This window comes from Poecilia mexicana, unplaced genomic scaffold (assembly GCF_051168715.1).
Source record: "Poecilia mexicana isolate PSO_F unplaced genomic scaffold, ASM5116871v1 scaffold_2, whole genome shotgun sequence".
Taxonomy (NCBI): Eukaryota; Metazoa; Chordata; class Actinopteri; order Cyprinodontiformes; family Poeciliidae; genus Poecilia; species Poecilia mexicana.
The window spans coordinates 9,264,694-9,281,121 of record NW_028263371.1 but is presented as its reverse complement, the minus strand read 5'-3'; the positions used below and the strand labels follow the sequence as shown (position 1 = coordinate 9,281,121).

The window sequence follows — 16,428 nt, the reverse complement described above, 5'->3', positions numbered from 1 at the left end:
TAAAAATAGTAAGTTATTAAAACAGAAGAGGCATTCTGCTCGAGTCTACACATTTCTGAGCTGGCAATAATATCCAGCACACATATATTCACATATAAACTTAAACTTTTATCAGTAAAATAAAAAAAGATACTACTGACTGTCTAGCTTCGAGCTAAACCAGAGTAAAGTTCAGAGAGGGACTTTACTCAATTAAAAATGATGAAGGGTTTTCTCAGCTCTGTTGGAGCTGCATAGATTAACGCTGCCACTACTGAGCTTTGAATGTCCAAATGTTTGGAAGATCTTACTACTCTGATTAAATATGGCTCCTAAGTATGATTTAAATATAGAACCGAACACTGAGCAATAGGTAAAATTAACTTTTTTTTTTTTTTCCAATTTCAGCTAAGACAACAAAAAAGTTTAACTTCTCAAAGCAATGAATCCAAGATCAAATACAAATAAGATTTATATTTACGGAAGCAGAGCACAATTAAGATGATCCACTGATAGAGCAATAGGCCTGCAAGTTTAAAAGAATGTTAAAAATAGTTTATTCGCATACATGGAAAAAATGGGAAAATTCTACATTTTTAATGCAGTACTCAAGCTCCAAACCTACATTAATAAAGTCAAAGAAAGTAAAATAATTCCAAGTAAACAGGCATAATGTTTTATATCACTAAATTGTTCAGGCCTCAGTGGGATATAACATAGCCTTCAAAAAATACAAATTACTTGTGTCTGCACACAATCCTGGACAATAAAGCTGATTCTGATTCTTAAGTGAGGAGAAAATTGCCCAAGTTTGGCAAACAGGGATGATCCAGCCGATAAAAACAGAGACTATGTTTGCTTTCAAGCAGAATGAGGCATTTACTGTAAACAACCCTGAAAAGAAAAACACAGGGAACTGTGCTCTGTTCATTAACAACAAGGTGCAGGATAAAACAGGCACAATTTTTTATTTTTTTTTTAAATATGAGCCTCAATCAGGAATAGACCTAAAGAAAACCTGGAATTGTGAGAAAGAGGGTAAAGAAAAAATAATGATGCTTCACATGATCTGTGTCCACAACGACCAGCTGCTTAAGATATCCCGTCTTTATTGGCTGTGACCTGAGCACAGTGCAAGCTCCAAAGATTGAATGGTAAATGACGCATAATTGTATAGCACTTTACCTAATCCAGAAGACCACAAAACGCTTCACACAACATTCAGTCACTCTCTGGAGGTGGTGAGCTACGTGGTAGCTACAGAAGATGGCCGTGACGAATGGAGCAGGGATTTGAAACTGCGTCCCATCGGTTACAACCAAACTCCTACCTCCTGATCCATTGTCGCCTCAGTACAAAGGAAAAAAAAAAAAAAAAAAAAAAACTGACATAAATCAATATTTGTGGTGCCAACTTGATTTAAACGTGAAAAAAATTCAAGGTGTCTGAATATGTTCACATCCACAGCTGTCAAGTCTCCCATTTTGGCCAAGACACTAGAGTTTTTATCCCCCTTTTCTGCCGTGCTCCCGTATTATTATTTTCCCTTAAATCAGTGGTCCCCAAACTATGGCCCGCGGGCCGGATCCACATTTGGTCTGAACAATACCAGAGAGCATTTAGATTTTTTTTCATATACAGTATTTTCCGGACTATAAGCCGCTACTTTTCCCCTAAGCTGTGAACCTTGCGGCTTATAGCCCAGTGCGGCTTATATGAAGAATTTTCTTCAACAACCAGGGGGCTCTTTAGCAGGAAGTGAATCATTGGAAGTCAAAATTGGAAATAAAAGAAGAAAGCGCCCATTAAAACGGAATTAGATTTTTGAGAATGTTGTTGATCAATTAAATAGCACTGAGAGGGAAAAGAAGATTTTCAGCTTTTTTTTAAATACTGGGATCATTATTAGAATTTGAGACAGATATTAGGATCCAATAGATGGCAGTAGTGCAACAATAATGGATGCAAGCTGCTGTTGAAATCTAAAGAAGACGACGAATAAGAAGAAAGCGCCCATTTTCATTTAGCCCATGCTAGTAGCAGACACGAAGCATCAACACATTTACTGTTACAGTTACCGTTCGAAAACTACCGTAATCAGTTCTGTTAAATCTAAACTTGGCAACTTTTTCTTTTTCAACAGTAATAAATGTGATATTCAATTGACCTGATATGACTCAAATTTTGGGTGTCCGCCCCCCTCTGCTGCTGCTACATCGTTGTGGAAAACCAAGAGCGGCAGAGATATCTGCGGCTTATAGCCCGGCGCGGCTTATAGTCCAGAAAATATTTATTTCATAAATAGTGTTATTTCCTGAATTTTTTCTGTGAAGAACCCAGAGAGGGTTATTTGATTGTGCTTTCTGGAAAACAATATTTTTTTTACATTTAGGCACACCTGGAAATGTCACACTTTTTCTGTTACAAACTGACTTCGGCCCCCCACCAGAGAAGGGAAAAGTTATGTGGCCCTCACAGGAAAAAGTTTGGGGACCCCTGCCTTAAATCATAATACGCTCTTACGTCAGTCTGGCGACATTTCCCGTATGCTCAAGTCCAGAACTCGACAGGCATGTTCACATCACTGTGATGCAGGGATCACTGAGATGTGGCATACCTAAAGAATCCTTTGCCAAGTACCAACTCGGAAAATCTACCCACTTGGAAGAGTTTCTGAGGTCAGTCTAATTACATGGCATCACAGAGTCACATATATTGCAGAGACCACAAGTGACTCTCATAATTTTGTCAAGCGTCGACATCTTTGCCGCTTGATCAGTGAGCAAAAACTTGATAGGAAAGGTGCTCTGTAAAATTGGGTATTTTTGCTTTAGGTTGCCCAGGGCTCGGTCCATATTTATTCTAACTGATAAAAGTTTTTTGCCTTCTGTGATTTCCCCGTGCGGCAGCTGTTTGACACCTTTTGTGATGACAGGAACTACCAACTTTGCGCCACGCAGAGCAATGATATCTTCAATACTAAACCCTTTGTTTGCTAGAACAGCATCTCCTGGAGCAAGATTGTTCAGGTAGCCGCAGCTCTCTGTCACCAGCCGATCGGACGTACGGCCAGCCCATCCTTTGGATATAAAATTAATGAAACCTTGTGGCGTCACTGAAATTAAATACTTCATTGTATTGTGACTTTTGTAGTGAGAACTGTTTATGGTTTTGGTTTCAAGGTATGACGGTCCTTCTGTCAATACCTCAAAACAGTCCAGTATCGAAACACAATCGGGATACGTAGCTTTAAAAAGTTGGGGCATTGTACTTCTTACCTGATCTCGTTCTGGCCAAAATACAGTAGAAGGAACTAATTTGATATTTAAAAAGGTGATCACGTCAGAAAATGTTTTTGCAACTGTGCTGTAGTGAACTCTGAAAACATATGATAGATATAGCATACTGACATTAAGTCTTAGCTTCATTAATGTCAATAAGCATTTGTGAAACGGCGATAAGGCCGAGTTTGGTTTCCGTAAACAAGGCATGATCAAATCCATGACGGCCATTAATGAGACAAATGTCGGTAAACCTGTGTAAACCTTAGTTTTTTCATCATTATCTTTAAACGATTCCTCAGAGAGGTCCATGACCTTTAGCTGATCAGTCAGCAGTTCTTTGTCTGAAGTCAACTTTTGAACTGCGGATGACAAACTGTCGATATCTTCACCGCTCATTTCAGTCTGAACTTCCACTCCCGTTTCTTCTTCCTCCTCCCCACGCAGATCTGCTTGACCAACCTCTTCTTCATACAGGTCAACGTCATCTGCTGTCCCACTGTTTGGCCCAGTCCCAGAGAGATCCAGTAGTGCAGTTGCAGCACTTATTATTTCAGTCTGAAATGTAACACCAGCAGTTAGACATTTTTTATAACTTATAGCGACGATTTTAAATCAAACTTTTATATCCGATGCATTTCCCGTACCTGATTAGATTTGGTGCGACTCTTCTTTGTAGGTTCCTCGCTGTCTCCTGCTTCTCTTTTTTTGGCTTTTCTTTCAGCAGTTGGGGTGTACGCAAAAATAGAGGGTACATAATCTGGAGACAGAGGGTTGTTGCTTTTTTGCCCTGCAAGTGATGGCAGGAATTAAGCATTTGTGGACACAATCAAAAGTATCGTCCAATCTACTCATTCTGTTAAAATACCACTAATCATTACTGGCAGGGTTTGAGTTTTTGCATGCCACAGACCTTAAGAATCTACTAGATCCCAATTGTTCATTTGTTGAAACCGGGTTTTCCTGCAGAGACATGTTTACCCACTACTTGTGGTTCTATACATTTACAATGATGTATTAAGGGTGCATTCAAGCAAATCTATACTTGAATGCTCAATGAATTTCTCAATGAATTTCTACATTGAGCAAACTCCAAAATGCTTAAGTTCTTCAAACTTCTCAGCAAGATTTTTTTTTTCTTCTCAAAATGCCATAAAATAAGATTCTTGGCCATTTCTAGGAGGTCTTAGAGTTGTTCAATGGTTTTAATAAATTATAAAAACACCACAGTTTTATGCGAGTCACTATTTTAAATGATGGAAATAGTAAAAAATGAACCCAATGCTTAAAAATTTAACAAGGTCTTTATCTTAACCCCATTGGAAGCAAAATCTACAGTTTGGGGAAGTTATATTGCAAAGTTTGGGACAGTATTACTTTACACCTTACAAGTGCTTTTCTTTTTTCTCTCTAAAATTCTCAATATTTCTCTGTCTGCATCTCTCTGAGCTGTCAAATGAAACAGAGTTAGTGCTAAACAAAGTTGATTCATACAACAGCAATGACTAAATATTACCTAATCTCATGCTACATTATGCTGTCTGACAACTGAGTCCCTCAACTTGGGTTGGTGAATGCTTCAAACTGAAAGTGAAGTCCACAGCTTGACCTACTTTTTGATTTGGCTGAGAAATTACTTATCTCTTTGGTGCACTTACAGACTATTTTGATATACAGACAAATTCCATACCTCTGATCCCAACACAAATGGACTAAAGTTAATGAAGGTGCATCTAAAGACAAATAGAACTTTTTTGGAAAATATTGCATTATCAGTAATTAACTTGAATATTTAAGAATGCTGCTGCAGAAGCGTGTCAGAATTAAAACACATGTGCTTTATGCGCTAATAAAAACCTGCAGAAATTTTAGTATAATAAATTGATATAATTTTACAGCATTTTAAAATGTGTAACGGGAGATTTTATTAAGTGTGAGTTTTGAACGTAGAACTGATCAATAATTCAAATAAGTACTGCACAATATTGTACTGACATTTGATGGCAAGAACATTTGTTTAAATATTCCTATAAATGCCCTAGTGTACACAGTGTACAACGTGAGGTTGCCGCCCATGAGCATAAAACGCGGTGCAAAGGCGCCATGGAGCGAGAGCAGTGCAGAACTGGTGAGGAGGCAACTAGACGGTGGAACCAGACTCGACACAACACCCGTAACCCGCGCGGTTAGTGAAAGCAATGTGTAGAGAAAATTATAAGTCAGCAAGTTAACTAAATCAATTCAGCAATATAACAATAATACACACACAGACTGGTATATTTACCCGAAATGAAATGTTTACTGCATATTCTGGAGTAGTCGGTGGGGTTCCAGTTTCGGCGGCACACAGCTTGCACCCACAAAGTCCTCCTCTCTGGGTCTTTAGGAAAGCGGTAAAATGACAAATCTTTTCTGATTGACCGATTAGAGCAACCGACAGCGACACAACAAGCCATTTCGTCTTCCTAAGAGACTTGTTCTTTATCTTTCCGCGCGTGTTGTTAAACAACAGAAAAGGTATCCAAAGGATATCCAAAATGGCGACTTACGTCACGTGACTTGTGGAGTGATGACGTCTACGCTGACTTTTTCCGACTTTTAAATGCACCGTTAAAAGTCTTATTTAAAGCAATCCCAATACGAAAGTTTATAAGTTATTTCTTCCAAAATTAACTCTTTTGTTTTGCTTTGTTATTGGAATATATTAAAAAAGTCCGTCTATTATTGACAAACCTTTATAAGCACGTTTCCTAGTCGTTATTTTCGGTATGCTTTGTTAAATTGTTTTTTTTTTCCTTTTTTTTTGTAATTTCTAACTCATTTTTATGGATCACAATATTTCACAAGACCAAATATTAAAATGTTACACTTACAATTGTTTGAAATGAATGAAAAAATAAAAATAAAAAATAAAAAACATGACTTCTTGTCTGAGTTAGTTACAGTTTTGTTTTTTCCACAACATGGAATATGAAGTAAATATATATTCTTCCATACCAGCTTCCCCAGTGCAGTGACTCAGGGTAACTTCTCTGTTATGGATGTTTGGGCACACAACAAATAATTTTAAAAACTAATTTGTTGTTTTTAAAATACTATGTGGTACCCACATCTAACAAGGACCATTTAAAACGTAAAGAAAATGTACAGGTTCATGTTTAACCATGAACCTACCGGATTTTCCCCACTATTGGACAATAATGGGTATTTCTATTCTATTACAAAATGAAGGCAGTTAAAACTATTTCCAAACAGGGAACTGTATTTATTTTTAAAGAGAAAAACATGATGAAAAGATCACATCTGCTGCAGATATTAGGAAAATGCAGTAGAATCCAAAAATACATGCAAAAACTAAATGGAACAACCACTTTATTATTTTAAAGTGCATCATGATTTATATACAGCATTTCAATGAAGGCATCAAAACTGACAGAAAAAGCAATCATAAAATGACGTAACAGTCTTTTAACCTCAACAGAAATACAAAAATTTATATTTATGGTCGAAGTGTGCAAATAAAAATATATTAGTCATAAATCGGTCTCATCATGGACACAGATGTTGCAAATCTCCCGCGAAACTCAGCAATAGGATAAATTACGTAACCCTAAAAGCTGCCTTTTTCAGCTGTTCTTATCTTAAAGGGTTCCAAATGCATCACACAAGATCTCAGAGAGAGACAAGCTGAGAGCTGACATTTACAGCAAGTCACGTCGACATTTTAAGACACCTGGCAAGAAAGAAGAAAAAAAAAACAAGGATGTCAAGCTGTTCCTTCTTTCACTTTTATATAAACTGGTATTAACTGCACACTTTGGCTTTTTTGCACATCATACAGTCTCCATAATCGCTGCCATCTCCTTGAACTGCTTGTGAAAATTCTGAAGAGTCAAAAGTAAAAAAAAAAAAAAAAAAGAAGAAAATATCATCAGTGTCTGAATAATTCAGTCAGAATTAATATAGATCAAAGTCGATGTCGACTAACACCAACCTGGAACTGTGGAATTGTCATCTCGAAAGCCCTCTGGCAGATCTGTCCAGAGGGCTCGACGATCTTCAGCAGCAGAGACACGTACGGGGAGTTTAGAGACCGGCACGTGTCTGAACTCACCGCCATCCCCAGCTTCCACTGCATGTCCACAAGCTACAGCGTACACACAAATCTATTCTGATTATCAGGACACACTTCGATACGTATTCACACCCTTTAGCTTCAGCTTGATCTCAAATTGTCTCGTTAAACCACATAGTTGTGTTTGTTTTATTTGGGGGTTTTACATGACAGACAAAGACGTGCTTGATTCTGAAAATGGAAGAAGTGATGCATGGTTGTCCGACTTCACTGACAGGCCAGGCAAGGTAAGAAATAATCAAAGAAGCAGCCAAGAGACCCTTAGTATATGTGAGGGAGCTGCAAAGATCCACAGCTTGGGTGGAACAATTTGTGGACACAACTGTTAGATACATGCTCACAAATGTGGTAGTTTTACAAAATATTACCTCAAACATCCTGTAATTAAATTATATAACATGTTTACTGTTTGTGTTTGGATTATGACCAAATGTACAACTGTTCTTTAAATGGAAATGCTCTTAAGTTTGTGCGTACCTGACCGATGCTCAGCATGGACTGTACTTCCTGCTGAGCACGAACCGAGGCACCATGTTCGCTCCACAACGTGTGCAAGGTCTGAAGAGAAGCTTTGGACCATTTGTTGCTGCCTTCCTCCAGTTTGGACACAAGTTCGTCTGCAGAGAAGTTGTTCTTTCCAGCTGACCTGGAGATACAAACCACTGATGTTTCATCTGGTAGCAGACTGATGTGCTCCTCTGTGTGTGATTTGACATTTTGATTTGCTAAATAAAGACCAGATTAGCACTCCGCATCCAGTGAGAAAAACAAAACATGAATAACACTACCTGAATGTCAACAGAAGAAATCTGGTAATACCCTGGACAGCTTCATGATCGATTGTTACCCCGGCCCTCTGAAGTCTCTGTTCAGATGATAAACATTTAAAGAAAATCAGGAAGCAACAACTGGGGAAAGGTAAAGGTAATTATTTATTTATATGGCACATTTTCAGCAACAAGGCAATATAAAGTGCTTTACAGGAATTAAAAGGAAATACAAACAAAATAACAAACCAAAGGAAAGAGCAAAAGAAGAAAAAGCTAATAATGTTGATCCGTAGTAAATAAACTAGATACTCCTATTCAGGCTTGGTAGATAAGTATAAGTAAGTATCTTCTGGTCTAATTCCTTTTCTTGTTTGGGAGAATAGGAGTCTAAGAAGTAGTTGCTAAGGTAGGTTTTTTTTCTGGATTCTAAGTTTGTTCTAATCCCTGTTCTGGGTTGCTAGATAAGTGTAAGTAAGTAAGTATCCTTTGGTCTTCTGGGATGCTAGATAAGGATAAGTATTCTCTGGACTTTCTAAGTGTGCTTTAAATTTGTAAAAGTAATGAGTACTCCACAGTTTCTAAGTAATAATAAAAACTAAATGTTTCTGTTCTGGAATATTTTTTTTCTGGATTCTAAGTTTGTTCTAATTCCTTTTCTGGGTTGCAATAATAGGAGTTTCTCAGCATCTAAATAGTGCGCACCCTACAGTTTCTAAAATATAAGCTAAAGAGTGACTAATAAACTAGAGTCCCTGGTTTCCAAGTTTGTTCCAATTCCTGTTCTGGGTTAAAAGTGAGCACTCCACAGTTTCTAACAAAATAAAATAAAAAAGAAGAAAGGACACATTAGGGCACATAGCAACATTCACATGAGTGGAAGACAGTTTAGAGGTTGAAAAAAAAATTGACTCACAAGAGCAATTTCAGCTGAATCTACTCCACTGGTTTGCCCTTGAAGATATGTCAGAATGTGCTGAGACTGTGAAGATTAAAAGATTTGCAGTTGAACCGTTCCAAAACCGCATCCTGAGTGGTTTGTGCAGAGGGCGGTTAACACACACACAAAAAAAATCAATATTACTCAACTCTGTTTACATCCTGCTGTTATCAAGGCAGACACATTATGAAGCAAATCGTACCAGACATGTTAGAGTCTCCTCGCTTTTACTCGCCGCATTTCAGAAGTTGCATGTGTGCCAGTAGATGTCAAAGATACGATAAAGAAATTACGAGTATGCCGTTTCCCTTCACACCCAGAAATGATTAACTTATTAAGTTTTATATTACTTACTGTTTCAGTTAACAGATATGGAGGCAAGCTGCAGATTTTGTCTACAGCTCTGCTGATGCCTAAAATTACAAAAGAACAACTCCACATAAGGACAAATGCATTAATTATGACATAATTTACCACCTCTTCCTATTGCTACAAGTGTCAGAAATTCTTGCAATCTTTTAAATTTATCACTTTTTACATTTGGCTGCTTTTTTCTCTTTCTCTCCTTTTTCTTTTTTAGGTAAGTGTTCTAGTGTATCTATATCCCCATTGTTTTGTATCGATGAATGGCTGAAATCAAAAACAAAGTTGAGATCAAAGTGAGTGTTTCTATTCAGTCGGAAGAGAATAGCTTCTGTCATTTTATGGTGAAACTTTACAACCGAGACCCTACAAGTCTGTCACTGTTCCTATTTATCTCAGTAGTGAAGTTCTGACCCTTTTATAGCCGTTTAGTACTCACCGTGTGATTCCTCTGCCGCTGGCATCGTTATTTGACAGCAAAATACAGTTTAAATTAAGAAGCTTTTAAAAGTCTAAACCTTTCTGTGTTTGTTTTCAAAGAGGTCCTGAAAACATAGCAAAATGCATACTGCTGCTTCCCAAATGATCCTTCTTGTATGTTTAACTACATTAAAAACTGCACAGCGCCATCTGCTGCACGGGAGTATCCATAGTTACGATACAGGAAAATCCGCAATAATTCGCTGAAAATGTTTTTACTCTGTTTCTCGTCGAAAACAGCGTAAACTTGGCATGTCCGGGTTGATGGTTTCACTTCAACCATGGGGCAGCTCAGTAAATTAGAATGTAATTGAAAAGCTATTTAACTCTACTCAATTCAAAAAGTGAAACTAAGAGATTATCCTGTTAATTCTTTTCATTATGACTTACAGCCATTGAAAATAAAATATTAAATTTATCATAGAATTACATAAGACTAACAAAAAAAAAAGGTTTAGAATACAAAAAATGGCATAGATCTACAGATCTGGGATGGGGGCCTGGTACAAGGCTTAGTAAAGAACGACTTCAGGGAACCAAGAAGCAAATCTCACTCAAGAATTTGTGGAGACTGTGTCTGAAGTCAGCACTTCAAGAGCCAGCACGCATTGACATAACTTGCATGTTTCCTACAACTGTCTCATCTTTGTGTAAGTCACTCCTGAATCAGATATTAAAAGCATCATACCTTGCCTAATTAGTAAAATCCTGGACTGTAGCAGTGGTCCATGTTTTTTTCCCTTCAAATTAAAGTAATTAAAGTTTCTGTTATATTTGGAAATCAAGGTATAGTCAAAAGAAAGAGTGGACAGAAATACAGAAACCAGTGTGAAGTTTTCACATTATGATGATTTAGTGATAGCCATGGCATTGATGGTGTTGATACGCCTTTTAGTTTATCAAGTCTAAAGTTAGTGCAGTTTATCAAGTCATACAGTTTTGGAGCACTTAATGCTTCTCTCTGCCGACAAGGTCTATGGATTGGATTGGTCTTTAAAGCTTTAAAGCTGCCACTTTCAATATGGCGGCAGCGTTTACGTATGATGCTGCCTCTACTACTCAAAGCTTCTACACGGCACTTGAAAAAAAAAAAGTACCCATCCCCATCTGGCAGCAAATGGGTATGAGCTACACACAGAAAGACATCCAATAAACTATCTTTTTTTTTTCAGGTATAATGTTAAAAACAATCGTGACTAATTAACTTGAATAATTTATGAAAAATAAGGCATAAAACCGAGGCATCTCTACAAACGAGCAACGCCCAAATTCTGGAATGATCCACCGTAAGGTTCAGAAAGGGGGTGTTAAAAGGAAATATCTTTAATTTTACTGGAATAGTAGCCATTAAATATCAAAAATATTAATATAAAATTAATATAAAGACCATAAAATATGAAAATTGCTCGTGAGAAATTCTGAATCTTCTTAAATAATGTGTTTGTTGTGAGCTAAAACAAGCGTACCACCCCCGTGACTCGCCTCCAGGTCAATGTGCAGTGATTAGACACGGAAGCGAATCGCAGCTGTCAAACAGACCTTTCTAAATCAGACTCAGCTCGCAGTTAGCAGCAACATATCAAACTACACCTAAAATGGACTCTCCACGCTGGCTGCCTCTGGAGTCCAATCCAGAAGTATGTACCCCATCGGCTATTTTCACAGCTGCAAGGTTTTATTCAAGCCATTCATTCTGAAGCATGTGAAAACTAGCTACTGTGCTGGCTAGCTATAAGAACAAAAGCTGAGCCCGGTGTAGGGGCTCTGCTAATAAATCATATGTATTTACCAATTTCTCTTTCTCTCTATTATTATTTTTTCAGGTCATGACCAAGGTAAGCTCTTTTTGGTTCTATTTAATGATAGTGCTGAAAATAAAGAGTTGCAAATAGTTTTCAAATGTGCAAGGCCCACGCCACAATGATGCTACATTTACAGTATTGTCATAAAACAATAAAAAATAAAAATAAAATCGCTGTTAATGCAGTTAAAAAAATACTGCAGTGGATACATGATGTCCAAACTTAGGAAAACATGTTTAAATAAATGAACTGTCAAAAACATTTCTGGTTCCACAACCTAAATATAATATGTCTACAAGCCCAGAAATATATCTTTTGGAGGTTGGGTGAGTGGGTTTTGTATTTTAAACTAGATTATGTCAGTGTATCTTGTTGTGCATGCTAATTTACTTTGTTTGCATCTAGTTTGTCAGCTGTTTGGGCATGAAGCCGTCTTGGCAGTTTGGGGACGTTTACGGGTTGGATCCAGAGCTTCTGAGCTTGGTACCAAGACCAGTGTGTGCAGTGCTGCTCCTCTTCCCTGTAACAGAGAAGGTTTGACATATTTATACAGTTATAAAACACATAGACGCTCTTGATTTTTAGGTGTCTATAGTTTATGTGCCATTGATGAATGTTGAACAGAAATATTGATGATTGTTTACATGTTTCTTGTCTTTCTGCTGCTTTTCTCTTGCATCCAGTATGAGGCGTTTAAGCAAGAAGAGGAGGAGAGACTCAAAGGCCAGGGGCACGGAGTCTCCCCTGACGTATACTTTATCAAGCAAACTATTGGGAACGCCTGTGGAACGATCGGATTAATTCACGCAGTGGCTAACAACCAGGCTCACCTGCAGTTTGGTGAGTTTTAACTTCATGTGAATCACATTGGAAGGAAAAGTAAAACTGACCAAAAAACATGTGGATCTGTTCACATTTTGTTGCATTACAACATCAAACCTTAGTGCATTTAGAGCTGATTCAATGCAAAAACTAAACATTAAAAAACAATTTCCCATAGTCTTCACATTGCCCTGATAGAATCAAAACAATGAGAGAAAATTATTAAAGAAATGTTATATTATCTGCTTCATTTTATCCTTCGCTCCATGTGTCCTTTCTTTCTTCCTTATGTAGTTATGTCTTTCCATTCATCCATTCTTCATACTAAGATACATACTTGGATCTTTTGTCCTCCTTTTTTTGTGCCCACTGTTTGTTCAATTCCTTCCTTCCTTCCTTCCTACTCTTCTGTTCCATCCTTCCTTCCATCAACCCTTACCTCCTTCTCCTTCCTTCTCTCCTTCCTTACTGTTTCTATTTTTTTTTCTTTTTTGGTCGTTGTCTTTAGTATTTTTCTCTCTTGCTTCTATTAATTTAACTTAAAGATTGAGAACTTCGGTAAGTTGCATCTGTAAAAATTGGGGATTTTTCCACAAATGTTTAGGAATCCTTACTTTAGTAATAAGTAGAATAGTTTAAATCTAATCTTGTATTTAAAAGCGAGTAGTCCTGTACCGTTTATATTTTGCTCCTCCTTCACAGAGGCCGACTCTCCCCTTAAGAAGTTTCTTGACCAAACGGCAAAAATGACCCCAGAGGAAAGGGCCACGTTTCTGGAAAAAGACGAGGTAGGACGAAGCTGAAGGGAGCATGGATGGACATTAATTGTAGAAACGAACCCGAAGGGACTTTAAAGGAGAAAAGTCAAATGACTCATGTAGTTCTTTTGTTCGATTGTTTCTCCCAGAGCATACGTGTCACACATGAATCTAGCGCACAGGAGGGACAAACTGAGGTTTGGAATAACTTTAAGTTCATTTGTAAGATTAATTTGCACTGAATTTGACATGTACACAAATTAACCTCAATGAATTCATTTCTCGTCTGACGTAGGCCCCGAGTTTAGATGAAAAGGTCAATCTGCATTTTATAGCTTTTGTGAACGTCGGAGGACAGTTATACGAACTAGGTGAGTTCACAGCAGCATGTCGCAAATCTTAATTGCGGTTTGTCACATTACAGCGCCCTGTACAGGTACTAGCACGTTTGTATTAACAAATGTACAATAAAGTCATGTTTTTATTCAAGCTCAAGTTCACTTGTTTAGTTGGGGGCAGGGGGAGGAAATACCCCAAATCATGGAGCCAAAGTTTGATACAGTAAAACTGATGCTTCAGTTCTTAACTTTTAAGTAGACCAGAGTTCCTAAGAGCTTTTTTGCAATAATCCTTAACCTCCTGGTTTCGTAGGGAACAAATATGAAGTTTCACAAACAGCCGATCAAAATGAGAAAGTAGGGGTGCACCGATAAATCAGCTTTGATTTTCCTTTGTTTTGAAACATTGGCTGATTTCCCAAAACAATCTTCTTTACCTCTGAAAAGGATCTGATAATCAGCCACTATTCCTTTCTGTTATGCTGTGAGAGCAGGCTGGCAGACAGACCTGGCCACCAGGTCACGTCTGCAGGTGCTCTGTTAACAATAATCACCATACTGTTTACAACTCAGCAACTTTGTTGCTATATTTAGTAGACAAAAAAATCTATATTAGCCAAAATCGTAATTGGCAGATCAGGATTGTTAAAAGATTGTCGATCACCTAGAAAACTGCAATTGGTTCACCTCTACAGCAAAGACACGGTATTCAAGTAAGACTGGTGTTTATTGAAACAACTGAAGAAATAAGAAAATGTTCACTTCCCAAAATGTGTGTATATACATATATACACAGCCATGGTGAAAATTAAAAGATTTAAAGCAACAGTTAATTTCATACATAGATGGACGGAAGCCTTTCCCTGTTGTCCATGGAAAAACTACAGAAGATACGCTCCTTGAGGTAAGATATTGCTAAACACAATTAAGATTATTACATAGAAAGTTCACTTTTAGTTTGTGTTATTTTGTATGATGCTGGACAGTGAGAGTTTCCTTTAAATCTGTTGGCAGTAAATGATTTGACTTGTGTGTTCCAGGACGCCGTAGAAGTGTGTAAGGTTTTCATGGCTCGTGACCCTCAGGAGGTCCGTTTCACCATCATCGCTCTGTCCAAAGACTCGTTCTGAGGAAGCTCCGTTTCCTTTTGTGTTTTTTTTTTTTTTTTGACCCCAGAAAGCAAAGAAAACATTACTGCCAAACATTCTGAAGTGCTGAATATATTATAAAACACAGTTGTTGTTTTTTTCTCTCACAATGTTATTGCAAGCAAATCTCAAACTAAAAGAATACCAGGGATCGGAAATCTGCATCGCTGCCTTGGATTATAGATTTGCTTAATCTGAATGTTTGAGGCTCTTTTTGGGTGAACATTTAACTGCACTTATTCACTGTTTAATTTTATCGTGTTTGGGTTTGTTTTTGACAATTACTTCGATCGCATCATGGAGATGAGCTGTGGAGACACATTTTAAGATGCTTTAATTTCATTCTCTCAAAACACTTAAAGGATGATGATGTTTCATGAATTAATGCGTTATGAACTGCTTTAACAAAGATGACTGTCGGAGGATAACAAACATCTAGTCTGAACATGCGGGTGAAAGGTGCCTACATTTTTGTAATTATGAGTTTGTCAAATAAAGGGCAAATTTAATAAGCACTTTTTTGGGGGTCCTTAGTGTTTGTCTTCAAGTTTACATATAGTTTCTACTAAAATTAGCTCCCACATTAAATTAGGTTTAATATAAAAACTCCAAAAACATTGCTGTGGTTGTAAAAAAAAACTAATAAAAAAAAAACTGCAAGAGCTGTTTCAAGTAGGTTTTATTTTTAGCTTTTGCTATTACAATATACCCATAAAATGATTCAACCCTCTGAATAGATTTATTCTAAGGAGCTTACATTTACAAATCAGGGTGTAGTCTCAGACATACCTGATGCTGCCGATCAAGATGCCTGTTTTAGAAATATGGCTTAGTCATGAGAATTATCTGAAAGACTTGAGGAAAAACTGTTGCATTGACAAAATGACACAAACGGACAACAAAGGCTATAAATGTTGATGATCGTAGAGATGTTAATAGGTTTTAAAGATAAAGGAATGTTGACTACGCCTCCAGGATGTGACAGAACTGTGACTAAAGTACAAGAGAAGTCTCCAATTGACTCACTTTGGTATGAATTAGCTTACAAGGTTATAAGATTATGTTCTGTGAATGCAGCAGTGTCTGTAGAGGAGGAGGATGTACTGTCATATAGTCAGATGAAGTCAAAATAAAACCTGATTTTAGTAGAGTTTTATTTTGCAGTGTTTGGAAGAAGGAGAATTGGTACAACCCCAAGAACACCATTCCAACCGTGAAGCATGGGGATGGCTCCATCGTGCTTTGAATGGTTGTTTTCTGCAAAGGGAACAAGGCGAGTGCATTGCGTACCCAGTCTTCAGACCTGGACCTATTAAAACTTTGTTGGATTGAGCTGAAACTCTGTGTTTCCCCAGAAACAACCCCGAATCCTAAGAGATCTGCAGAATATCTGTGTGGAGGAGTAAGCCAAAATTTATGCTGCAGTGTGTGCAAATCTGGTCAAGAAATACAGGAAACATCTGACCTGTCTAATTGGGAACAAAAGTTTCGTTACAAAATTATTTTCTGTTGTATGAAATACTTACTTCATGCAAAAAGAATTAACATTATTTTTATTCTGCCAGGTTCTTTGAAAGCGATAGATTAGTATTTCAGATCATGTAATACTGACTTT

General features: G+C 37.4%; 3 protein-coding genes across 3 annotated transcripts; 1 reads left to right on the top strand and 2 right to left on the bottom strand.

Moving 5' to 3' along the window:
• Window positions 1-512: 512 nt before the first annotated feature.
• On the bottom strand, window positions 513-6,509 carry LOC106927915 (uncharacterized). Its single transcript, XM_015003822.2, has 3 exons — window positions 5,545-6,509; window positions 3,908-4,050; window positions 513-3,818 (listed from the first exon to the last, which is right to left on the bottom strand). Exons 1-3 carry the CDS (start codon window positions 5,714-5,716, stop codon window positions 2,664-2,666), a joined length of 1,470 nt encoding a protein of 489 aa, XP_014859308.2. The 5' UTR covers window positions 5,717-6,509; the 3' UTR covers window positions 513-2,663.
• A 106-nt stretch (window positions 6,510-6,615) lies between these two features.
• Window positions 6,616-10,075, bottom strand: commd6 (COMM domain containing 6). Its single transcript, XM_015003834.2, has 7 exons — window positions 9,905-10,075; window positions 9,457-9,515; window positions 9,079-9,144; window positions 8,184-8,260; window positions 7,873-8,041; window positions 7,255-7,407; window positions 6,616-7,144 (listed from the first exon to the last, which is right to left on the bottom strand). Exons 1-7 carry the CDS (start codon window positions 9,927-9,929, stop codon window positions 7,094-7,096), a joined length of 600 nt encoding a protein of 199 aa, XP_014859320.2. The 5' UTR covers window positions 9,930-10,075; the 3' UTR covers window positions 6,616-7,093.
• Window positions 10,076-11,429: 1,354 nt separating this feature from the next.
• Window positions 11,430-15,328, top strand: uchl3 (ubiquitin carboxyl-terminal esterase L3 (ubiquitin thiolesterase)). The gene is made up of 9 exons (XM_015003801.2): window positions 11,430-11,582; window positions 11,769-11,780; window positions 12,153-12,281; window positions 12,431-12,587; window positions 13,272-13,357; window positions 13,477-13,524; window positions 13,623-13,698; window positions 14,511-14,569; window positions 14,706-15,328. The coding sequence occupies exons 1-9, from the start codon at window positions 11,541-11,543 to the stop codon at window positions 14,793-14,795; spliced, it is 699 nt and encodes a 232-aa protein (XP_014859287.1). The 5' UTR covers window positions 11,430-11,540; the 3' UTR covers window positions 14,796-15,328.
• The last annotated feature ends 1,100 nt before the right edge of the window (window positions 15,329-16,428 follow it).